This window comes from Oryctolagus cuniculus, chromosome 10 (assembly GCF_964237555.1).
Source record: "Oryctolagus cuniculus chromosome 10, mOryCun1.1, whole genome shotgun sequence".
In the NCBI taxonomy this organism is placed as follows: Eukaryota; Metazoa; Chordata; class Mammalia; order Lagomorpha; family Leporidae; genus Oryctolagus; species Oryctolagus cuniculus.
In genome coordinates, this window is record NC_091441.1 from 100,379,154 (window position 1) to 100,404,527 (window position 25,374).

Genomic DNA, 25,374 nt, shown 5'->3' on the forward strand with positions numbered 1-25,374 from the left:
GTTCCTGGTGCACTGGGGTATAGGTATGAAAGAAAGTAGGCAAGAGGTATTCTGAAGGACCAAGCTGCTGTCACTGATCTGGGGCAGATGAGGTAGAGTGGGTCTGAAGGATGAGCCAGAGCTAGTTTGAGTGTGAGATGCTAGTGACTGGAAGTCGGAGTGAGGCTGCCTCGTCAATAAGTGGACATTATCAGGACTGGACATACATCTCTGGGAGTGATTGATGTAATGTATGTACACTGAATGTAAGTAGCCTGTGGAGCCGTGACCCTGGATGGGGTTATGAGGGAGTACATTAGTCAGCTTTTCATTACTACAATGAAATGCCTGAGACACGCTGCTTATGAAGGAAAGGGTTTTATTTAGCTCACAGTTTTAAAGGTTCAAGTTTAAGATCAGACAGCCTCAAAGGTTTGATGTCTGATGAGGATGGCAAATGACAATGGCTGAACACTGTTGGGGAAGGATCACATGGTGAGCCAGGAAGCAAAGAAATGACTTAAGGACCTCCCTCTAGGCCTACCTCCCAAGCATCATGATTGGATTAACTTCCACCCTCTTTTTCTTTTTAAGATTGATTTATTTGAAAGGCGTAATGAAAGAGAGAGCGAGTGCTCTTTCATCCACTGGTTTACTCTCCAAATGCCCACAACACCCGGGGCTGTGTCAGGCTGAAGCCAGGATCCTGGAACTCCATTCAGGTCTCCCGTTTGGGTGGCAGGAACCCAAGCACTCCCAGGCACATTAGCAGGAATCTGCATTGGAAGCACAGTAGCAATAGGGGATTCCCACCTGCTGGTCCACAATGCCCTCCCCAGTTTCCACTTTCGTATTTCCATTAATTTTTGACTTTGGAATTTTAAAGTCTGGCATGAATTTAGGAACCAGATCATGTTCAAACCATAGCAGAGTTGGTGTAGATAGAGAAAGAAAAGGTAATTACAAAAAACCAAGCCAGGAAAAGCAAGCCCTAGAAGCCACCCAAGGAAAGTGCTTCTGTAACAGGAGACTGGCTGACCACAGAAGTCCCTTGGTCATACCTGTAAAGGCATGGGCTTGTTTTTCTCTTTCTCTTTTTTTTTTTTTTTTTTTTTTTTTTTTTTTTTTTTGACAGGCAGAGTGGACAGTGAGAGAGAGAGACAGAGAGAAAGGTCTTCCTTTGCCGTTGGTTCACCCTCCAATGGCCGCCGCGGCCGGCGCGCTGCGGCCAGCGCACCGCGCTGATCCGATGGCAGGAGCCAGGAGCCAGGTGCTTTTCCTGGTCTCCCATGGGGTGCAGGGCCCAAGCACCTGGGCCATCCTCCACTGCACTCCCTGGCCACAGCAGAGGGCTGGCCTGGAAGAGGGGCAACCGGGACAGAATCCGGCGCCCCAACCGGGACTAGAACCCGGTGTGCCGGCGCCGCTAGGCGGAGGATTAGCCTAGTGAGCCGCGGCGCCGGCCTTTCTCTTTCTCTTTTTAACTGTTCTGGTTCACTCTGTGATTCCAGCACAGAATGTAGGTGCTTAATGAATACTGAAGTACAGCATGTATGAATGAATACACACCTTGCTAATGCCCAGGACACAGGGTTGTAACACTGGCCCCCTGTACAAAAGCAGGGATCAGTTAGGAGGGAACAGGCTCAGTGGCACCCACACCTTCCCTTCCCTTCCTCAGCTACACCAACATGCACTCAGGTGGGAGTCCTTCTGGTCAACACACACTCCAGGGCAAGCCCTGTGGTGTGGAGCTCGGTGGATCTGGGTCAGGCACTGGGTCACCCTGCAGCAGTCAGTCCGCAGAGCACTCTCCAGCCACCCCCTCTGTCCACTCCTCCATGTCTAGTTGCTTGGCCACCCATCTGTCCATCTGTCTATATAACCATTCCTTTGTCCACTTCTACAGTCACTTTTCTGTCCCTGCTGTGTATTCATAGCCAGTCCTCTGTCCATCCATCAGCTAGGGTGATCAATTTCCCAGTTTGCTGAAGACTGAAATTCTGGCATCATCCTTGGAGACCCCTAAGTAACGGGAAAACCAGAGCTTGGTTGACCCATCCTTCTCCAGGCATCCTACATTCTATTCCAGGGCTCCTAGCCAGACTGTCCACCTAACCACCCACCTGACCTCCAGCCCATCCTCCCCGGGAGAAAACAAGCCCCCACCCCCTTGTGACCCCGCCCCTTCCGGAAGTGGTAGCAGCTAATCCCGGCGCCCTAGCAACAGCGCCTTTCAGACCGGCCAGTCCGCTTGCGCGGCTCTCAGTGCGAGCCAATAGCGAGGGGCGTAGGGAGCGAGGCGCGGGGGGCGGGGCTCGGCGCGGCAGCAGCCATTTTGATGGGAAAGAAACAATAGGACGGAAACGCCGCCGGACCGGGCTGAGGCCGCAGGTAACGCCCGCCTCGCCGGGCTTAGGGCTCTGCTATTCCAGGAGACTTGGGGGAGGCTTTTTCCGGGTTGTTGGGGGGCGGAGTCTCTAGTCATTCAGGGTCTCCCCATCCTATTTGGGGAGGGGGTTCCCCGCGATCATTGTGGGGGAGGTCTCCCTGTGTCTTTGTGGAGCCGGATTTTCCTTGATTTTAGAGAGGCATTATGTTTTCAGGTCAATGGGGAGGGACGATCTCCCTTGGCTTTGTGGGGGCACAATCTAAAAATACGGGGAGTCTCCTGTGTTTTTAAGAGGGGGGGCAAGATCCTCATCCGTCATAGAGGATGTCTTCCCGGGTCTATGAGGGAGTTATCTCCGGTGTCATTGAGGGGTCTCCCCAGGTCCGAGGGCGGGCACGGTCTCCCGGATTACTGGTGAGGGGACGTCTCCTGGGGTCTTTGGGTGGAGGGGTCAGCCCGGCGCCTCAGGGACTGTTACCTGGGGCCAGCAGATGTGCAGCCATTTTGGGTCCTGATGCCAGTCGGGCCTGTCAGCCTGTGTTTGATGGGGCTGCACACCTAACGGTAGTATCAAATAAACTTCTTAATACATACCAGAGAATGCCTGCTTTATAGTGATGTTTCCACCTTGAGTGGAGTTTTCATTTCTTATATTTGATTACACAGTGTTTTTTGTATTTTGCTTCCTAATGACTTATTTTATTTTAGGATTTTATTTGGTATCATGTATCAATAAAGCTGCACTAGAAGAAAATGAATGAAAATAAAATGTAGAAACCAGTAGAATCTAGTGCTTTTAAATAGCTGGAGTAATGGCATTAGTCACTGCTTGGTTTTAAACGTTTTGAATGCACAATGTATATAGAAACAAGAATAGAAATCATCTCCATGAATAGTTTTAAGAAACAGTAGAGAAAGTTTTGAGGCTTGGTTACAAATGCTGCAGATCATCATTTGTTATTTATTTTTTACAAAGGACATAACCACAATAATTTTGTTGATGGTATTTTAAATGTTTGCTGTATTTGCATTTTTAGCAGGGTAACATTTTGAGTGGACTAAGATGCTTATTTACATAGGTTGTTGCTGTGGGGTTTGTATAATTACATCTTGTAACTTGGTATTAAGGATTTAAAGAGAAGTTTCAGGGTGTTTAAATGATCACCAGTTTCTGAATTAGAAATACATCATGAAAATGTTATGGTATTTGACATAATAGATGTTTAGATCACCCAGTAACTTTTTCTTTGGAGAAAAAAATCAGTTGAACTGATAACTGTTATTCAAGTAGATTTACCCGCTTTGGGACATGACAGTAGAATTCATAAGCATCGTTAAAAATCAGATGGATGAGAAGCAGGAATAGAGTTGAAATAATTGTGGAAACCACTTTAGCAGACGTAAAAGACTTGAAGTTGTGTGGGTGACAGAGGAGTACACTGTATACAGCCCTGTGTGTGTCTGAGCAGTGGAATATGCCAGGAATGAGCAACTACCAACTGATGAACTTTAGCCAATCTCTGTTGCAGAAGGATGCAGGAGCCTTCTGTAAGCTCCAGAGGTGTCATTGGTATCTAGGCAACAAGGATGAGCCTGAGCCTCCCTGAGGCCAGCTTGCTGAGGTGAAAATTTTCCATTGTTTGGCTCATCAAAAGGATGCATTGGGGAAGCGCTATCCCAAAGTGAAGTTATTTTGCATAGTGGGGTAATCATCTTAAGAAATAATTTAAACACACTTCTGTATGTTACATAGTAAGCAGATGATTACTTTTGTGTGGTTACATTTTTTAAAAGTAAATTATGTTTTTGCTTATTTGTATACTATATAATAAAATAGGTATTCATAGTAGTTTTGTAGTATTTCCTAATGACAATAAAATGGACTTTTTGCCCCATTTTTTAAAAGATTTTCTTTATTTCTCTGAGAGGTAGTCACAGAGGGAGAGAAGGAAAGACAGACAGAAAGGTCTTCCATCTGCTGGTTCACTCCCCAAATGGCCACAACGGCCAACAGGGAGCTGATCCAAAGCCAGGAGCTTCTTCCTGGTCTCTGACACAGCTGCTGGAGCCCAAGTACATGGGCCATCTGCTAGTGCCTTCCCAGGCTGTTAGCAGAAAGAGCTGGATCAGAAGAGGAGCAGTCAGTACACAAACCAGCTACCTGTATGGGATGCCGGTGCTTTAGGCAGAGGCTTAAACTCTTCCACCACAGCGCCGGCCCCCTTTGGCCCAAAATTGAATTTAGAAGCCACCTCAATTTGTAAGAAAAAAGTCTGGTAAGGAGTTGCATGGTTGATTTGAGTCTCTTACCATAGCTGTCTTCAGCAGGTAGCAGCGCCTAGCCAGTATTATTTATCCACATTCTGTGCCCTCTCTTTAAAAAAAGAAAGCTAGATTTTTTAAGGATACATATCCAAGAAATGTTATTTTTTCTGTAAATGTTTCTGTATGTATCTGTTAAGACACAAGGAGCTAGCCACAAATTGTTAGTACCATTGTTCTGCCCAAAAAACAATGATAATTCATTACTTTTTCCAAATTAAGTCATAATCAGATGTTCCTAGCTATCTCAGTAGTTTTTATTAATTTTTTTCATTTTTACAAGGATGTATTCATTTGAAGGGTAGAGACAGAGAAGGAGGGGGAGAAAAAAGAAAGATCTTCCATCTGCTGATTGACTCCCCAAATGGCCACAATGACCAAGGCTGGACAAGGCTGAAGCCAGGATCCAGGAGCCTCCTCCAAATTTCCCATGTGGGTGCAGGGGCCCAAGGACTTGGGTCACCCTCTGCTGCTCTCCCAGGCACATTAGCAGGGAGCTTGATCAGAAGTAGAGCACCACCACCACCATAACTACCAATTAAAAAAAAAAGAAGAAGAAATGGAGCAGCCAGGACTTGAACCAGTGCCCATGAGGGATGGTAGCACTGCAGGTGGCAGCTTAATCTACACTTAACGCCAGCCCCTCTCAGTAGTTTTTAATAATTGGTTTGTTCGGCTGGCGCTGTGGCTCACTAGGCTAATCCTCCGCGTAGCGGTGCCGGCACACCGGGTTCTAGTCCCTATCGGGGCGCTGGATTCTGTCCTAGTTGCCCCTCTTCCAGGCCAGCTCTCTGCTGTGGCCAGGGAGTGCAGTGGAGGATGGCCCAAGTCCTTGGGCCCTGCACCCCATGGGAGACCAGGATAAGTACCTGGCTCCTGCCATCGGATCAGCGTGGTGCACTGGCCGCAGCGCACTGGCTGCGGCGGCCATTGGAAGGTGAACCAACCGCAAAGGAAGACCTTTCTCTCTGTCTGTCTCTCTCTCTCACTGTCCACTCTGCCTGTTAAAAAAAAAAAATAATAATTGGTTTGTTCAAATCAGGATCTATGGAAGATCTGCATAGGGCATTTGATTGAAATTATTTTGGTTTATTTGTGTTCACTATATTTCTCTTGTAATTTTTCTGTTGAAGCAATTGATGTTTGTCTTGCAGAGTTTCACATATACTGGCTTTTGCTGACCATTCATTATACTTTGAGACTTTTTGACTCTGGTGGCTGGGTGTGAAGGGATCATCCTTGATCTTTTTAATGAAGTTATTGAGAAGGAACTGCCACAACTCATTAAAAAATGAGCCCCAGAGTGTGGACCCAGAGGATTAGCAGACACTTAAAGGGCCCTCTTCCCCTCTCTCTGTCACATGGCCTAAGGATTTGAGTGGTAAATTTATCTGTGTGGAACTGGGAGGAGATTCTAACTCTTAGACCCCAGAAGTGTATAGATGTTCCGCTGTTTGTGTCTTTTTGCAGGTCCCTTTCTCTTACACCGATGTTGGCTCCTTTTGCCCACAGGAGTTTCACAGTTTTCGAGGCTTGACCCCTTCTAGATTATTCACAAATATTTTCAAGTTAGATTCACTTAAGCTCCCAACTATCTGCTGAACATTTCTTCTTGAATACTGCTTGGTCATCTCTTTAAAAACATTTTTTTAGAGATTTATTTATTTGAAAGAGTTGCAGAGAGGGAGAGAGAGACAGAGAGATCTTCCAGCTGCTCCCCAGATGGCTTCAATGGCCAGGGCTGGGCTGGGCTGAAGCCATCTGGGTCTCACACATGGGTGGCAGGGACCCAAACACTTGGCCATCTTCTGCCACTTTTCTCAAGCTTTTAACAGAGAGCTGGATCAGGAGTAGAGCGGCTGATCTGGGATGCCAGCAGTGGCTTTACCTGCTATGCCACAGTGCTGGCCCCACATCGGCATGTTTCAAAGGATACCACTGCGCTGTTAAGAGGCAGTAAGTCAGGACCCAGGACCAGGAATGGAGAAGGAAGCAGGTGTGCTGTTCGGCTGGCCTTCTGTCAGTTGTGGTATGTCACACAAAGATGGATGCCCTGTGACCAGAGAAGCTGCAGGGTATGACCATTTTGCTGGTTTGTATATGGGCACTTGGACAGTGGCATTTCTTGACCCCTGACCGTAGTCTACAACCTGCTTTGTTACACAATGTATTCAAGTGTCTATTTTCAGATATCTTCTCCAGTCTTTTTCAGTGCTTTACATTTAATTTTTACTTTTTTTTTTAAAAAATATTTATTTGAAAGGCAGAGAGAGAGTGTCTGCTAGCTCACTCCCCACGAAGCCTACATCAGCCAGGGCTGGGCCAGGCTGAAGCTAAGAGCCCAGAACTCCATCTAGTTCTCCCAGGTGGGTGGTGGGGACCCAAGTACTTGGATCATTGTCCACTGCCTCCCAGAATACATTAGCAGGAAGCTGGATCCAAAGCAGAATAACTAGGACTGAAATTGGTACTGCCAGTATGGGAGGTTAGTGTGGCTTAACTTGCTGTTCCACAAATCTGCCACATAAATACATAAATACTTTAAAAAAAAAAAAAAGATTTGTTTATTTGAAAGGCAGGGTTACAGAGAGGCAAAAGCAGAGAGAGAGAGAGAGAGAGAGACAGAAATGTCTTTCATCTTCTGGTTCACTCTCCAAATGGTGGCAGTGGGCCGGAGCTGCACTGATCCGAAGCTAGGAGCCTGGAGCTTCTTCCAGGTCTTCCACGCAGGTGCAGGGGCCCAAGCACTTTTGAGCCATCTTCTACTGCTTTCCCAGGCTATAGAAGAGAGCTGGATCAGAAGTGAAGCAGCAGCCACTTGAACCGGCACCCATATGGGATGCCAACACTACATGTGGTGGCTGTACCTGCTGGGCCACAGGTCTTTATTTGAAAGAGTGCTGGAGAGAGAGAGAGACTGAGATTTTTTTCATCCACTGGTTCACTCCCTAAATGGCTACAACTGCCAGGGCTGAGCCAGGCTGAAGCCAGAGGTCAAGAATGCTTCCGGCCGGCGCCGTGGCTCAATAGGCTAATCCTCCACCTTGCGGCGCCGGCACACCGGGTTCTAGTCCCGGTCGGGGCGCCGGATTCTGTCCCGGTTGCCCCTCTTCCAGGCCAGCTCTCTGCTATGGCCAGGGAGTGCAGTGGAGGATGGCCCAGGTGCTTGGGCCCTGCACCCCATGGGAGACCAGGAAAAGCACCTGGATCCTGGCTCCTGCCATTGGATCAGCGCGGTGCGCCGGCTGCAGCGGCGGCCATTGGAGGGTGAACCAACGGCAAAGGAAGACCTTTCTCTCTCTGTCTCTCTCTCTCACTGTCCACTCTGCCTGTCAAAAAAAAAAAAAAAAAAAAAAAAAAGAATGCTTCCATCCTGGGGTCTCACATGGGTGACAGGGACCGTCTTATGCTGCCTTCCCAGGCACATTAGCTGGGAGCTGGATCAGAAGTAGAGCAGGGGCCAGTGGTGTAGTGTAGCAGGTTAAAGCCCTGGCCTGAAGTGCCAGCATCCCATATGGGCGCTGGTCCTAGTCCTGGCTGCTCCACTTCCAATCCAGCTCTCTGCTATGGCCTGGGAAAGCAGTAGAGGATGGCCCAAGCCCTTGGGCCCCTGCACCCATGTTGGGGAACTGGAAGAAGCTCTTGGCTCCTGGCTTTGGATCGGCACAGCTCCAGCCATTACGGCCGTCTAGGGAGTGAACCCTCAGATAGAAGACCTCTCTCTCTGTCTCTACCTCTCTCTGTAACTCTTTCAAATAAATAAAATCGTAAAACAAAACAAAACAAAAGAAAGTAGAGCAGACAGGCCTCCAACCAGTGCTCATGTGGGATGCAGCATTGCAGGTGATAACTTAACCCTCTGTGCTATAATACCGGCCCCTCTAAGCTTTTTTTTGAGAGACTGTACCCAGTTGGTATGTAAGGTGGATCTTAGAAGACTAGGTCCATGTGCTGGCCATGGATGTTGTGGCCATATCATTCTACCTGAACCCCACTGTCAGAAGAGCCCGCAGGGGTCAGTGGTACAGCAGGTGGAGTTGACATCTGCAACACTGTATGCCAAATGAGGGCTAGTCCCAGTCCTAGCTGCTCCATTTCAGAGCCAGCTCTCTGCTGAAGTCCTGGGAAAGCAGGGAAAGTTTGCCTAAGTACTTGGGTACCTGCCTTCCACATGGGAGACCCAGATGGAGTTCCAGGTTCCTGGCTTTGCCCTGGCTCAGCCCTGACCATTGCAGCTGTTTGGGGAGTGACCCAGCGGATGGAGGATCTCTGTCTTTCCCTTTTAAATAAACTAAATATTTTTAAAAAGAAGAGCCTGTTAGCCACCTCTCCTTGCTTTAAGCCTTGTGTTCTTTTAGTTTGGACTGATCAGATCTAGTGGGCTTTCCCAACTGCAGGTGCACACTCAGAAGTGAGATGCCCCATGGGCTTTGCAAGCTTCTCTCAGCTCTCTTGGGGAATGTGAAAGTCTGGCATCACCCTTCAGTGTTTGTTTAATAATAAGAGTAAGAGTATTTTTGTTTTGAAACACACTGGGTGTGTGTTTTTGCCGTAACCTCCTCCCCTTCTAGACTCTTACTCCCTCCGTCTCTGATTGAGATCCCACTTCTGTGCACATTCGATATTGCTGCACGTGGTTTTGGGGTGAACCAGCTGCAAGCCTGCCAGCTTTCACTCTGCTGCCCATTCGCTGAGATGCACTTCACACTTGGTGTCTGTTGACTGTGCATGGCGTTGCCCTGTCTCACACTGGATCTCTGCAAAGTTCGTAGTTCTTTGAAGAGGTGCCTGTGGAAGTTGCAGACCCAGTACCTCTTTGACTCTCGTGCTGAACAGAGTTGCACTGTTCCCTTGAGGACTTTCCCGGTCTTACCTCTAATGAAGAAGAGGAGAGGTGAATATAATATACTTAAAGAATGTATATTTTATGAGCTTCAGCAGCCTGATAGGAGAACATTCACCAATAACTTAATTCAGATTTGTTTTGAAAGGCAAAGTTAGAGAGAGTTTCCGGGGTGGGGGTAGGGGAGACAGAGAGATCTTCCATCTGCTGGTTCTCCATGAATGGCTGCAATGGCCAGTGCTGGACCAGGCCAAAGCCAGGAGCCAGGAGCTTCTTCCAGGTCTCCCACATGGGTGCAGGGGCTGCTTTTCTTAGGCCATTGGCAGGGAGCTGGATTAGAAATAAAGCAGCAGGGACATTGACAGGCTCTCATGTGGGACGCTGACATTGTAAGCAGTATCTTTACCTGCTAAGCCACAATGCCAGCCTCTAGTTAATTCTTACCGCATGTCTTCACTTTCGTTACTATTATTAATTGAGGTCTTACATGGCCTTGAGCAGTGTCTGTTCTCCAAAGTGAGTGCCTTGAGCAGAGTTAGCCGGTGGCAGACCCACTGCCAAGGGTTGGGGTTTCCTTGCTGTGTGTCCGTATCTGAGTGTGAAGGCACTAGTATGTCTTCCCCAGGTCCTTTGGACTGCTCCTGCCCTTTGTAGAAATTGTGGAACTGCCTTAGAGAATTGACAGCAATAACTTCCCAGGACCCTATGATTTAGTCCAAGGCTTTATGCTGCACCCTCACTGAGGAGGCCAGGGAAGGACTTTAATCCCAGGATGTAGGTTTCCGGGGCATTTTGGGGGTCAGACACTGTAGGGGTATCAGTAGGCAGTCGACAGGCTTGGGCACCCAGAAATTGAGGAGTGTATTCAACAGTGTTGGGGCAGGTAAGCCCTGGGAAAGGAAAGCACAAGTTACTCTCCACCCAGGAATAATTTATGCCAGTTCAACGAGTGTCTTTACTTTGAAAATTACTTAAATTACCTGTGATGCACCAAAGAAAGGGAACAGATGTCAAAAGTGAAGTGCTTTGTCCTTCAGTCTCAGCCCCCAAATGTAATCTTCATTAATTAAAGCCTCTAGCCGGCACCGCGGCTCACTAGGCTAATCCTCCGCCTAGCGGCGCCGGCACACCGGGTTCTAGTCCCGGTTGGGGCGCCGGATTCTGTCCCGGTTGCCCCTCTTCCAGGCCAGCTCTCTGCTATGGCCAGGGAGTGCAGTGGAGGATGGCCCAGGTGCTTGGGCCCTGCACCCCATGGGAGACCAGGAAAAGCACCTGGCTCCTGACTCCTGCCATTGGATCAGCGCGGTGCACCGGCCACGGCGGCCATTGGAGGGTGAACCAACGGCAAAGGAAGACCTTTCTCTCTGTCTCTCTCTCTCTCACTGTCCACTCTGCCTGTCAAAAAAAATTAAAAAAAAATAAAAAAAAAATAATAATGAAATCTAGAAGCCACTGGCTAAAGCAGGAAAAAAACAAAACAAAATTAAAGCCTCTAACTGCCCTCCTCACAAGCTGGCTGATTCCAGAGAGGACAGTGTAACCTTCACTTTGGAACTGTGAGGTTGTACTTAATTTCCTCAAAAATTTTTTTAAATTTTTTTTTAATTTTTTTTTTTTTTGACAGGCAGAGTGGACAGTGAGAGAGAGAGACAGAGAGAAAGGTCTTCCTTTTGCCGTTGGTTCACCCTCCAATGGCCGCCGCGGCCAGCGCGCTGCGGCCGGCGCACCGCGCTGATCCGATGGCAGGAGCCAGGTGCTTCTCCTGGTCTCCCATGGGGTGCAGGGCCCAAGCACTTGGGCCATCCTCCACTGCACTCCCTGGCCACAGCAGAGGGCTGGCCTGGAAGAGGGGCAACCGGGACAGAATCCGGCACCCCGACCGGGACTAGAACCCCGTGTGCCGGCGCCGCTAGGCGGAGGATTAGCCTGGTGAGCCGCGGCGCCGGCAAATTTTTAAATATTTTGCTGTCCTTTTTGGAAGGAAATCTCAGGGCCCATGAAGGACATTCAGCAAGTGGCTTTGTATTAAGACATGGTACTGTGACTGATGCCACCTTGTGAATTTTCACTCAGTCATATCTCATTGTTTTCCCGGCTGGTTCTGGGAGAACAGTGTGTTCAGGCAATGGATAGGTAACTGAAGTTGCTGGAGTAATGCTGTGAACCTGGGATATTTTGCAGACCCTTGGGAAGGTGGAATGTTTGCTTGAAAGGACCCAGAGGAAACTGTCAGAGTTCACTGGGCACAGGCCCTGGTACAGCTGGGGCACATCTCAGTCCCCTATCCAGCATGTAGAGGTCAGGGCTGCCTTGGTTCTGTGGCTGCCCGTGAACCAAGTCATTTTTGGTACCTTTTGTTTCAGATGATCTAAGTGTGTGTGTGTGTGTGTTTGTTATTTGTGTTTAGGGACAGACTAAGACCTGAACAGGGGGTAAACACTGACCACAGGCAGGGAGCATATAATCTTATCTGAAGCTGTGGTGCACAAAAGATCTTTGACTTGAAGCAGCAAAATCCGTCACAGATCAGGGACCTCTACTCATAGGGCAAGACCTCCAGGCAGTTGCAGCCATAGAGAGGGTCACTTCTGTGTGCACCTGTTGCATATGTTTCATACGAGGTGGTAGGAGTCCTATTCTGCATCAAAAAGGAGGATACTAGAGATGGAGACTTGCCCTTAAATGAGGATAACTGGCTTTTTAAGGATGATGGAAAATTCTTGGTGTGCGTATGGAATATATTTAGCTGTAAGAAAATTTTATATGTTCAAGTAGGGAACATAAGATACCTTAGAATCAGTAATCTAAATTTACTTGGGAATGGTACTATACTTATAGCCAAAAGAAGCCTTTTAAATTGGTAAAGTTATGTGTGAGTCTAGCAGCTTACTTGGATGACAGGTTTCTTGGTAGGCAGACAGCTCCTTCTCCTTATTTCCCTAGATGCTGGGGCTTTCTAGCCGGTCATCCCAGGAATCTCGCCTGACGAGGCACAGAGCTGAGAGGCTGCTACGTCCCTTGTGGAATGGCTCATCCAGATTTTTGGAACAGAATTTTCTGTTTTATGTGTTCCTTGACTTTTAGGAGAAGGGCTGCTTTATATGATTTTTGTAAAAGTATTCCAAGTTATAACTTGTGGTTTCTTTTTCTTTTCTTTTCTTTTCTTTTTTTTTTTTTTGACAGGCAGAGTGGACAGTGAGAGAGATAGAGAGACAGAGAGAAAGGTCTTCCTTTGCCGTTGGTTCACCCTCCAATGGCCGCCGCGGCCGGCGCGCTGCGGCCGGCGCACCGCGCTGATCCGATGGCAGGAGCCAGGAGCCAGGTGCTTTTCCTGGTCTCCCATGGGGTGCAGGGCCCAAGCACCTGGGCCATCCTCCACTGCACTCCCTGGCCACAGCAGAGGGCTGGCCTGGAAGAGGGGCAACCGGGACAGAATCCGGCGCCCCAACCGGGACTAGAACCCGGTGTGCCGGCGCCGCTAGGCGGAGGATTAGCCTGGTGAGCCGCGGCGCCGGCCAACTTGTGGTTTCTTTTTGATTAATTAGAATAAAATGCAGTTGAGGGTGAAAATGAACATCTAGTGTTGGAGACCAAGAGTGTGGCTGATGAAGGGGTTTTCTGTCTTTGCTGTCTGGTCCTGTGCATTAGTAGGTTTGTTGCCTTGCCGTGGTGTGGAGGTGACCCTCCCAGCCAGCCGGGCTTCAGCCCCTTCAAGGTTAGGTCTATGATGCCAGCGTTCTTAGCAGTGATTCTATTTATTTATTTATTTATTTTAAGATGTATTCATTTAGTTGGAAGAATGATACACAGAGAGAGCTAGTTCACTCTCCAGATGGCCACAAGGGTTTGGGTTGGGCTAGGCCAAAGCCAAGAGCTTCATCTGGTTCTCCCATGTGGGTGGCAGGGGCCCAAACACCTGGGCCATCTTCTGCTTTTCCAGGCCCTTACCAGGGAGCTGGATTGGAAGTGGAGCAGCCAGAACATGACTGGTGCCCACATCGGGTGCTGGTGCCACAGGTGGCAACTTCACCTGCTAGGCCGCAACACTGACCCAGAGTGGTGATTCTTTGATCTCTAGTTTCCATTGTTTTTCTGCGATGAGGCATAGGTGAATGTTGCTTCAGTGTACCCACCTGTAAGGACAGTGGTCCATAATATGTACTTCACAGAGTTGTGAGAACATAGTACCTTAGGAGCTATGTGAACAGTGAGTGCTTCATAAACAGGAGCTTCCATTTCTGGCACAGTTCTATCCTATTGTCTTACAAGGTTGAGGAGTTGGCCACTTCACTTCCTCTGACCTTCCAGTGCCTTTTGCACACTTCAGGAACAGTGTGTTTTGGGATTGTTATCTTCACTTGTATATGTGTGGTCCATCTCCCGGCTGTCATGGAGTGAAGTTAGGAGCTCGTAGATAGGCTAGATCAGTGTGTGTTTGTGGATGTATTGAAAATCCTACAGCGCCAGGCAGCCATTGTGATTTCAGACCCATGAATTCCCTCTGCCACCACCACCAATATTTTCTCCCTCAGTCATAAAAGCAATGTAAGTTCCGAGTTTGAGAATATTTTAAGAGGTTTGAAACATTTCAAAAACTGAAAAGAAGGGAATAATGATTTTTGTATTTAGTGCAGGGCAGGTTTTATGATGTCTGAAGTTATATAACAATTTATTCTTTATGTATAATTACAAATGTCATCCTTAAAAGGAATTTAGTTTTGGAAGCAGAATTAGGTAAGAAAATGACTGTTTATGTAGATTAGAGAAAAATCCCACAAAAATTACATATTTTAAAAAACAAATACGACAACTGTAATACTTTTTTCCCTGTAGTTTTGGGCGGCATTTTGACTGTTTCTTTGGCAGCAGTGTTACAGCTTTCTATAGAGAGAACAGAAGGGTTTCACAGTCACTGCCCCAGGGTGGTTGATCCCATCTGCTTTATGTTATTGACAACTCAGAGAATTTCTTTCAGCCTCACAATTCATATGTCATTTCAGCTTTTAGGACTGTTGCCATATTGGGAAAACCCATGTCAAGACTATCACACATGAGCTATGAGACTTCAAGGCATTAAAAGTTTTTTATGTTTTGACTGTAGGGCTTTGGAAAGGAGTGGGCAGCCTGGAGCCCCTCTAAGTAGCTGATACTTTTTTTTTAGTATGTAGTAAAATATACAATATAGTGACATAGCCTGTGCTTTTTGCCAGTCTCTTTCTAAGTTTCTAAAGTCCAGATAATAGAGAGGAAGAGATGGAGAGATAGAGATCTCGCATTTGCTGGTTTACTTTCCAAATGACTGAATGGCTGGGGCTAGGCCAGGCCAAAGCCAGGAACCAGGAACATGATCTGGGTCTTCCACATGAGTTCAGGGGCCCAAACACTGGGTCATCTTCCATTACTTTCCCAAGTGCGTTACCAGGGTACTGGATTGGAAGTGGAGCAGCCAGGACTCAATCGAGCGCCCATTTGGGATTCTGGCTTTATAGGCAACCTCTTAACCTGCTATGGCACAGTGCTGGCCCTCATAAGCAGTTTTTAAAAATTGTTTAAAAAAAAAAACTGGTAAGTAATTTTTTGTTTCACTGTTATTGCTGGAGCTGAGCGCATACATGATGGGGGGTGGATGAAATGTCCTTCTGAGACTTGAGTTTACGGAGCAGTGGGCTTGATTTTTACGGTGTTTTCCTGAGGCCCAGACAGATCAGTCTGGTATTCCCAAAAGCATCCTGTCACTGTCAAACATAGACAACTTTCCTCTTTGTTTCTTGGCTTTATTTCGCTAAAACTCCTTTTTGTATATGAATTTTGTTACCAAGGATTATACATCATTTGTTGTCCAGCTTCCCTGGAAGTGCAGGTAATGGGAGGGAATGTTTTGCCTTTGGCATCATGTTGCTGAGACACTCTTTAAGGCTCGCCCGGCAGACCTTTTGCTGAAGAGGCTTTCCTCATATAATGAGGAGCAACTTAGGGCTTCACTTTGCTTTGCCTGCAAAACATGGGGATAACTGTCTTTCAGTGACAGGTAAGCAACCTGAAAGCCTTGGATCCTTAGGATGTGACCTCAATACCAACACAGAACTTCCGAAGTGATTAATGCATTTGTTTTAAACTATGATAGGATTTAAATCTTACAGTCATGACCAATATTTCTCACTTAATTGTCCACAAGTGAAACTTTTCTATGGTTAGTTGCTGTCGTATAAAGTGCTTCAGCTTTGTTTACAGGAATGTTTCCACACCAGCAAGGCCCAGATGAGTGTTCAGTTGCAGGGCCCTTCATTTATGCTCTCTAGTTAATGAAGACTCCATAAAGGTAGGCGATAATACATGCAGAATAAACACATTTGGGACTGGCATTGTGGTGCAATGGATTACACCAGCATTCCATATAGATGCCAGGTTCGAGCCCCAGCTGCTCCACTTCCAATCTCACTCCTCACTAATACACCTGGGAAAGCAGCAGAAGATGGCCCAAGTGTTTGGGCCCCTGACACCCACATGGGAGACCTGGATAGAGTTCCGCTCCTGGCTTGGGTCTGGGATGGTTGGAGGGGGGGGGTAAATCTTTAAAAAGTAGGGTCTGGCATAATAGTATAATGGGCAAAACTGCCATTTGTGACTCTAGCGTCCCATTTGGGTGCCATTTTGAGTCCCAGCTGCTCCACTTTCCATCCAGTTCCCTGCTAATGGCCTGGAGAAAGCAGCAGAAGATGGCCCAAGGGTTTGGGCCCCTGCTACCTATGTGGGAGACCCGGATGAAGCTTCTGGCTCCTGGTTTCAGCCTTGCACAATCTTGTCTGTTGTGGCCATCTGGGTAATGAACCATCCCATGGAAGATCTGACTCTCCCTCTCTTACAATTCTGACTTTCAAATAAATAAATAGTAAACACATTCAGTGCTTGGAATGCATTTTGTGAACTGTGCATTGGTGCCTCTTGTTGATAATTATGCTTCATATATAATTGGTGTGGGTTTGGATGATAACTGCATTGGGTGCCTTCGGAGTTCTCTGATTACCTGTGTACAGCAGGTATTTATGACACAGTAGTGATTTGAGGCATGCTTTGTGGGGTTCCTTCTCTATGTTAGTGCTCTTTAGGTTTCTTGGAGCTTGAGCAGTGAACAGAACAACCAAAAATCTGACTTCATACAACTTGTTTTCAAGTGCATGTGGGGTGGAATGAGACAGACAATAAACAAGAAATTAAAAACCATAGACTGTTAGATGATGGTAAATACTGAGGAGGAAGTAAAGGGGTACATCAGGGAGCATGGTTGGTGAGGTGTGGTGTTTGAGTATTTTATTTATTCATTATTTAAGAGAGAAAGATCAAGACAAAGCTTTGATCTGATGGCTCACTTCTCAAATGTGCACAGCAACCAGGACTTTCTGGACCAGGCCAAAGCTGAGAATCAGGCCCTCAATCAGTGTCTCCCATGTGGGTGGTAGGTACCCAGCTGCTTGAGCCATCTGCATTGGCAGGAAGCTACAATCTGGAGCTGGAGCCAAGAATGAATTAGAGGAATGTGGGTGTCTTAACTGGCCACTTAACTGCAAGGCCAAATGCCTATCCCTTGTGGTGCTTTTAGACAGAAGCTCAGGAAGAACTAATTCAAAGGGTGACATTTGCATAAAGAACTGATAGAGGTTAAGAACGTGAGTCATGGCGGGGGGAGGGGCCTTCTGGGGAATAGTGTTCCAAGCAAAGGGAACAGCAAGTACAAAGGCCCTAAGTACATGTTTGTGTCAGGCGTATTTGAGAAATAACAAGAAAGCTAGTTTCACTTTATTTGAAAGAGATGCTGAGTCAGATCATCCAACCACAGATTTGTTCCTCAAATGCCTGCACCAGCTGTGACTGGGTAAGGCTAAAGATAGGAGCTTATAACGTCTGGGTCTCAAACAGGTGGCAGGAACCCAAGTCTTTAAGCCATCACCTTCTGCCTTCCAGGATGCACGTTAATAGGTAGGTGGGTCAGAAGTAGAATAATTGGGACTTGAACCAGGCACTTTGATATGGCATGGGGTCATCCCAAGCAATCTCTAGTCTGCTGTAGCCACTTCCTTGATTTTTCCTTCTTTATGGGTATTTTATGGGAAGGCTTTTTGGACCTTTGTGTTTGTGTTATGCTTTGTGCATGAAGATTGCTTTTGCTTTACAAGAACTAAGAAGGCTGGCACCGCGGCTGAATCTGCCTGTGGCGCCGGCACACGGGTTCTAGTCTCGGTCGGGGCGCTGGATTCTGTCCCGGTCGCTCCTCTTCCAGTCCAGCTCTCTGCTGTGGCCCAGGAGTGCAGTGGAGGATGGCACAAGTGCTTGGGCCCTGCACCCACATGGGAGATCAGGAAAGTACCTGGCTCCTGGCTTCGGATCAGCGCGGTGCGCCGGCCGCAGTGGCCATTGTGGGGTGAACCAATGGAAAAGGAAGACCTTTCTCTCTGTCTCTCTCTCTCTCACTGTCCACTCTGCCTGTCAATAAATAAATAAATTTTTAAAAAATGGAGAAAAGAGGCTGGCAGTAGTGCAGCTGGTTAAGCCACCACCTATGATACCAGCATCTCATATGGGTGCCAATTTAAGTCCTCACTGCTTCTCTTCTGATCCAGCTCCCTGCTAATGTGCTTGGAAAATCAGTGGAAGATGGTCCAAGTACTAGGGCCCCTACCTCTGGACGAAGCTCCTGGCTCCTGGCTTCCGCTTCACCTAGTCCCAACCATTGCATCCATCTGGGGAATGAACCAGTGGATGGAAGATCTCTCCCTTTCTCACGCTGGAGCTCTGCCTTTAAAATAAATAAATACATTTTAGAAAAACAGTTGAGGGGCTGGAGCAGTGATGTAGCAGGTTAAGCTGCCATCTGCAGTGCAGGTACCCCAAATGAGCACCAGTTCTCCACTTTCCATCCAGCTCTCTACTATGACCTGGGAAAGCAGTAGAAGATGGCCCAAGTCCTTGGGCCCCTGCACCCATGTGGGAGACCTGGAAGAAGCTCCAGGCTCCTGGCTTTGTACTGGCCCAGCTCTGACTATTGCAGCCAATGGTCTCCCCACCACTTCTGCCTCTTGGTTACTCTTCCTTTCATATAAATAAATATTAAAAAGAAAAAAAAAAATTTAAAGTGGGGCCAACACTGTGGTATAGTAGGTTAAGCATCTACCTGTGGCAGTGGAATCCCTTATGGGCACTGGTTCCTGTCCTGGCTGCTCCACTTTGATCCAGCTCCCTGCTGATGGCCTAGGAAAGCAGTAGAAGATGGTCCAAGTGCTTGGGCTCCTGCACCTGTTTGGAGACCTGGAAGAAGCTCCTGGCTCCTGGCTTTGGATCAGCCAATCTGTGACTGTTGCGGCTATTTGGGGAGTGGACCAGCAGATGGAAGCTCGCTCTCTCTCTGTCTATAACTCTGCCTCTTAAATAAATAGTAAATCTTAAACAAAAAGAATTGAAGAAAAAACTTTTTGTAATGATAGGAGTCTGTTAGTGTGATAAAAATTAAGATTTCAAAGTGAGGAGATGGCTTTGTTAGTGTTAGTATTAGCAGCTGGTGTCATGGGTTTACAAGGGAAAAACATGGCTGGCCATATTTCAGAGGTGAAAATCTCAGAGGATGCCTTCACTTTGTTTACGATTGCAGCCCAGGCTGACCTGAGCCTTAATGACTAAGATGCTTAAAGTGAGACAAAGGATTCCATTTAGAATGAGTTGGAAACGGGTATCAGGTCATGAGTTTGCATGTAGCAATTATTTAACAATGGATATGATCTTTTTAAAAGTATATTTTCTTCGTTTAAAATAGTGTATACTTGGGACCAGCGCTGTGGCACAGTGGGTTAACACCCTGGCCTGAAGCGCCAGCATCCCATATGGGCACCAATTTGAGACCGGCTGCTCCACTTCCTGTCCAGCTCTCAGCTGTGGCCTGGGAAAGCAGTAGAAGATGGTTCAAGTCCTTGGGCCCCTGCACCCGCATGGGAGACCCAAAGGAATCTCCTGGCTCCTGGCTTCGGTTCACTGCAGCTTTGGCTGTTGCAGCCATCTGTGGAGTGAACCATTGGATGGAAGACCTCTCTCTCTCTCTCTCTGCCTCTCCTCTCTCTGTGTAACTCTTTCAAATAAATAAATAAATCTTTTAAAAAAATAGTGTATACTTATAAAAATTTTGTAAATGCAGGGACCAGCATTGTGGTGTAGTGGGTTAAGTACCGCCTGTGACACCAGGATCCCATGTGAGTAGCAGTTTGAGATCCACCTGCTCCACTTCCGATCAAGCTCTGCTGATGCACCTGGAAAAGTAGCAGAAGCGGGCCCAACCCCTTGGGCCCTGCACTCACGTGGGAGACCTGGCGGAAGCTCTGGGTTCCTGATTTCAGCCATTGCATCCATCTGGGGATCTTTTTTTAAAAGTATAAATTCAATAATGTATAGGTTAATTTATATACAATGAGAGATACATTGATATTAAGTATATACTAAATGGAATTGTACAACTTACAGCCTTTTGTGATAGGCTTTTTTTAAGATTTATTTATTGAAAGACAGAAAGGAGCGAGATCTCCCATCTCTTGATTCATTCCTCAGATGTCTGTAACAGCCAGGGCTGAACTAGGCTGAAGCCAGGAACTAGGAGCTTTGTCCAGTTCTCCCATCAATGAGGTTTTTCCCACACCATTAGTAGGCAGCTGGATTGGAAGTGGAGCAGCTGGGATATGAACCTGTGTCCACATGGGATGCCGGCATCACAGGCAGCAGCTTTACTTGTTGCACCATGCCCTATGATTGGCTTCTTTCACTTAGCATAATGCTTTTGTGGTTCACCTGCATTGTGGTGTGTATTAGTATATTTATTCTTGAATAATACTCCATTTTATAGATAGACCACCATTTGTGTCTCCCTTAACCCACTTGTGGGCATTTAAATGGTTGTTTTCATCTTCTCGCTGTTATGAATAGTCTTTGCTGCAGCAGACACTCTTGTATAAGTCTTAGGTATGTATTTCTTTTTCTTTTCTTTTTTCTTCTTCTTCTTCTTCTTTTTTTTTTTTTTTTTTGACAGGCAGAGTTAGAGAGAGAGAAAGGTCTTCCTTCTGCTGTTTCACCCCCTAAATGGCTGCTACAGCCGGCACGCTGTGCCGATCCAAAGCCAGGAGCCAGGTGCTTCCTCCTGGTCTCCCATGCGGGTGCAGGGCTCAAGCACTTGGGCCATCCTCTACTGCCTTCCCGGGCCACAGCAGAGAGCTGGACTGGAAGAGGAGCAACCGGGACAGAACCGGTGCCCCGACTGGGACTAGAACCCAGAGTACTGGTACCACAGGCAGAGGATCAGACTAGTGAGCCGAGGCAACGGCCTGTATGTATTTCTTTTAGGTAAAGACCTAGAAGTAGAATTGTTATATATGTGTATATATAGTAAATATATGTTTAAATTTATAAGAAACTTCTCAGCTGTTTTGCAAAGTGGCTGTCCCAGTGTGTCAGACTTCCAGGGGCTCACCCTGGCAGCATGGTCAGGAGTTGTGTATGAATGTGTGCCAGGCAGATGCTGAGGGTCTGGGAAAAGGTGTGAGTGGTGAGGATAGTTTTTCCATCCTCCAGCTAGTGTGTCTCATGCCATCCCCTGTGACTGCCTAACCCTGGGGCTTTTCCTGGGGTACAGTAAGTAACCCCAGTGGATCTCATTTGTAGCCTCATTAACTAAATTCTGAATGAGTGAGCTAAAGGCCCAGGGGCTTTTATGAATCATAGTCATTTTATTTGCAATATTTTAAAAGTTAAGAGTATTAAGGCATTATTTTCAGTAGATTGTTAAACCAGTTTAATAGAGTTGGAGGGGTGGGCTGTGGGAGAAAACTGTCTTATCATAGGATGGATCGTGTTCTATGCTCCTTACTGTTCCTAGCTTGATGGACAAGTATGAGGCAAAATGGAAAGGTAAAATAATTGGTAATGTAAAGCCAGTGTTTTGTGGTTCTTCCCATCTTCCACAGGGTTTACGCGTTGCATGGGCTTTGCAGTAACCATTAATACTCCAGGGTTGCTAGGAAACTGGGTTTTAGACCTTGAATGTTTAGAAACCATTAAAAGAGAGTCCCTGCTCAAATTGCATGTGGGATAGAATGAGAGAGAGAATATGTGGGAGAGAGAGAAAACCAGGAGAAGTAGACTAAGTGCTTTGAGGCTTTTCTTTTTTCTGGCCTGGTTGAGGCCCCTAGAGAGAAAGCCGGACTGCTCTGCAATCCTTGGGAAGTTGATCCTTCGTTTTCATGCAGTGATAGGGCCTCTAAAGGGGCTTAGAGCAGAAGCTCTGTGTCTGTATATCTCCAGATGTGAGGAGTGTGTTGTCCAGTGAAGCCATACTTAGGTTCACAGTAAGAGTTGAACTTTATAACTGAAACAAAGGAGTCACAAAACAGGACTGAGTACTTGGAATGCATCGATGTTTTCTACTTCATTCTATTTGAGTAAAAAAGCAAAACAGAGCTGTATCTTCCTGAAACTGCTGATTACCACTCACTAATTTGGTTGCAACCCACTGAGTAGAAATCTCCTTTAAGCCTTTCTCTCCTCCCATTTTACCAGAAAACTGGAACCTAAAGGGGGGGAGTCAGAGGCTTCGAATGTTTCTACAGAAAAATTGAGTGGCAGAATTTGGACTAGAATGTGGCCCCACCTCACGGTTGGGAGTTTGCTCTGTCATCAGACTTCATGCAGGCAAGATTGAGCCTCATTTTTCCTACCTCTATACCCAAAATGCTGATTCTCCCAAGGGTAATTGTCCTATGGACTGCCAGAGTAGGGTGCAAGGGGTAGGGTGGCAAGGTGCCACATCACATGCCTCTCAACTAATGAACACTCTAGAGACGTGGGAGCAGGAGGTAAAGACCCAGGCTTCATATTTTGGTTTCCAGCTGCCCCATGAACCACACTCTAGAGAGATGCCATGACAGACCTGGGCTTTTTTTATTTTTATTTGTATTTATTTATTTATTTATTTGACAGGCAGAGTTAGATAGTGAGAGAGAGAGAGACAGAGAGAAAGGTCTTCCTTCCATTGGTTCACCCCCCAAATGGCCTCTACGGCCAGCACACTGTGCCGATCCGAAGCCAGGAGCCAGGTGCTTCTCCTGGTCTCCCATGCCGGTGCAGGGCCCAAGCACTTGGGCCATCCTCCACTGCACTCCCGGGCCACAGCAGAGAGCTGGACTGGAAGAGGAGCAACCGGGACAGAATCTGGTGCCCCAACCGGGACTAGAACCCCGGGGTGCTGGCACCGCAGGCGGAGGATTAGCCTTAAGAGCCGCGGCGCCGGCTTGGGCTTTTGTTTATTATTATAAGTTTTTTATGGGAGGTCGGGATGGGTAAGAGGGAACTTGGAGAAAGATATTTTTGTATTTAATTGAATACATTTAAGGAATCCTGAGCATAGTTTGAAAAGGGTTTGCATCATTAGCATTGCTGTAATAATAGAGGCAATTTCACACATTTCTGAAAACTTTGCACTGTGTGTCTCAAAGCCTGACCCATGAGGAGAGTCTTGTACTTTCAGTGTTCACCATGCTTTGGTGCTGGCAGGTTGGCTGAATCACTGTATTGTTTACTCATGAGATAGTAAACTAGTGCGAACTTGTTTGTATAGAAGTGGAGAAAGGGCTGTGTGACCAGTCATTGGAGAGCGCCATCTTCTGGAGAGAGTCTGAAATAACTAGGATGTACTCACCGTTAGGGTCCCATAGCCTGTGTTAAATTCTGGACTCTTCCTAACATGCCCTCCTGGGGACTTCTGTGGTGATTTGCAGGTAGTATTAGTGGGAAATGAGGACCTCTGGGTCTCTGTTCTTTGCATATAGAAAAAACTAGTGTTCCTAAACCTTGAATCCAGTTGGGGCTCACAGGTTCTAAGAGGAAAAGATTAATACCAACTTAAGTCATTAAAGAGGCTACTGTAGAAAAATACAATTATGTGGTAAAAGCACTCTTGTGAGACAAACACATTATATAGTAGGAATACTCTTCCAAGGCATAAGTGTCAGATCACAGAGGCTCCTGTCTTGGAGCACTCAATAGTCTGGGGTTCACTTGGGAGCTCTAGCTTATTGTCCCTGGCCCTGGATGCATTTCCTAACCTACCCAAATCAGCTTCATTGCAACAGGAAGATGTCGAGGGGGCTGGTGCTGTGACGTAGTGGGATAAGCCTCCACCTGCGGTGCCAGTTTCTGTCCTAGCTGCTCCTCTTCCAATCCAGCTCTCTGCTGTGGCCTGGGAAGGCAGTAGTGCTTGGGCCCTTGGGCCTTCATGGGAGACCCTGAAGAAGCTCCAGGCAGGCTCCTGGCTTTGGATCGGCCAGGTCCTGCCATTGCAGCCATATGGGGAGAGAACCAGCAGACGAAGGCCTTTATCTCTGTCTCTCCCTCTCTCTGTAACTCTACCTCTCAAGTAAATAAATAAAATCTTTATTAAAAAATGCTAAAAAAGGAAGTATGATGAGGACTAAGAAGTTTCTGTAGTCAGCCTGGCACATGACAGGTGCTTTATCTACCTTTGAGGACGAGGGCACATCTCCGGCAGATCCATCCTTACTTCCACCACCTCCTTTGGAATCATGAAAACTGAAAGGGTTTCTAGTAAGATCCTATGTGGATACTGAAATGTAGCTCAAGTCCTGGTAGTGCTAACAGAGACTGCATAGTCTGTCAAGTATAGATGGAAAAGTTCGCCTGACATGCCCTGAGATGGTTAAGAGGCACAGAGGTGTGTTTTTGCTGAAATCTGTGTGGCTCTAGATGCCACAGTAGATGAGTGCCCTGATTGCCCCAGGAGCTCAACTTTGTTTGAAAGGTGTGCCCCAGCTTTTGGCGATCAGGATAGAACCGATAAAAATAGTCGGTGACCTGGAACGCTCTGTGTCTTTTAAACGGAGTTTGCCAGCCTTGATCGGTTGTTTTTAGATACAGACGTTAATCATTAAATCTGGTCGCAAGCTTCATGGGTAATAAGGTTAATGGGGCTTGTCTTTGGCCTTGGGCAGAGAAAGGGTTTGTGGGCACCTTGGGCAAGTGAATCTTGATAGATGATGAATAAGTAGGTTTTAAGTGCCTTTTATAAAAATATAATTTAATGGAGAGATTTGGGCACCAGTCAAGCTTGACAGTCTTACTAGAAAATGTAAAATGTAACCAGAATATTAGGTTTTAAGTTGTGATTTCACCTCGTCACGGTTTAATGTTTTTCCATAGTGGTTTTTTAACTTAATAGATCGTGCCTGTTTATGGGCCCTTGGATCTCAATCCCTGCCTATCTGCATCCGCCCCGCCCACCAGGGGCTCAGGGTATTTGTCTTGAGGGAGGAGGCGGGGCCTAGGTGGGTGGCATGGGCGGGGCCTCGCCTGAATTCCGGCTGTTTGTCTTTCTGCTAGAGCAGCTGGGCCGGCCTGAGGCTCTAAGGCGGTTCCCAGGCAGTTTCTAAATCCCTTGTCATAATTGTGTTTGTTTCTGGCAGAGCGTCCTGGCCTGCGCAAGCCAAGCAGCTGAGACCAAACAGAAGGACAGCAGACGGAGGACGTGCTGGCCGCAGGACCCCGCTGCCTCCCCCTTCTCCCTGCTGCCTGCGCCCGGAGGATGAGCCCAGCCTTCAGGGCCATGGACGTGGAGCCCCGCACCAAGGGCATCCTGCTGGAGCCCTTTGTTCACCAGGTTGGGGGGCACTCGTGTGTGCTCCGCTTCAATGAGACAACCTTGTGCAAGCCTTTGATCCCAAGGGAGCATCAGTTCTACGAGACCCTCCCAGCTGAGATGCGTAAATTCACTCCCCAGTACAAAGGTGAGCCCCCAGCTTCT

The 25,374-nt window shown here is 47.1% G+C and overlaps 1 protein-coding gene across 1 annotated transcript in view; it reads left to right on the forward strand.

Annotated features, from left to right (window-relative positions):
• Nucleotides 1–2,330: 2,330 nt before the first annotated feature.
• Nucleotides 2,331–25,374, forward strand: part of IP6K2 (inositol hexakisphosphate kinase 2) — a gene marked incomplete at its 5' end in the record, with an annotated part of 32,603 nt that continues 9,559 nt past the window's right edge. Inside the window, 2 exon segments of the mRNA NM_001082377.1 lie at nt 2,331–2,373; nt 25,037–25,357. Of these exon segments, the coding sequence (NP_001075846.1) occupies nt 25,156–25,357 (202 nt within the window).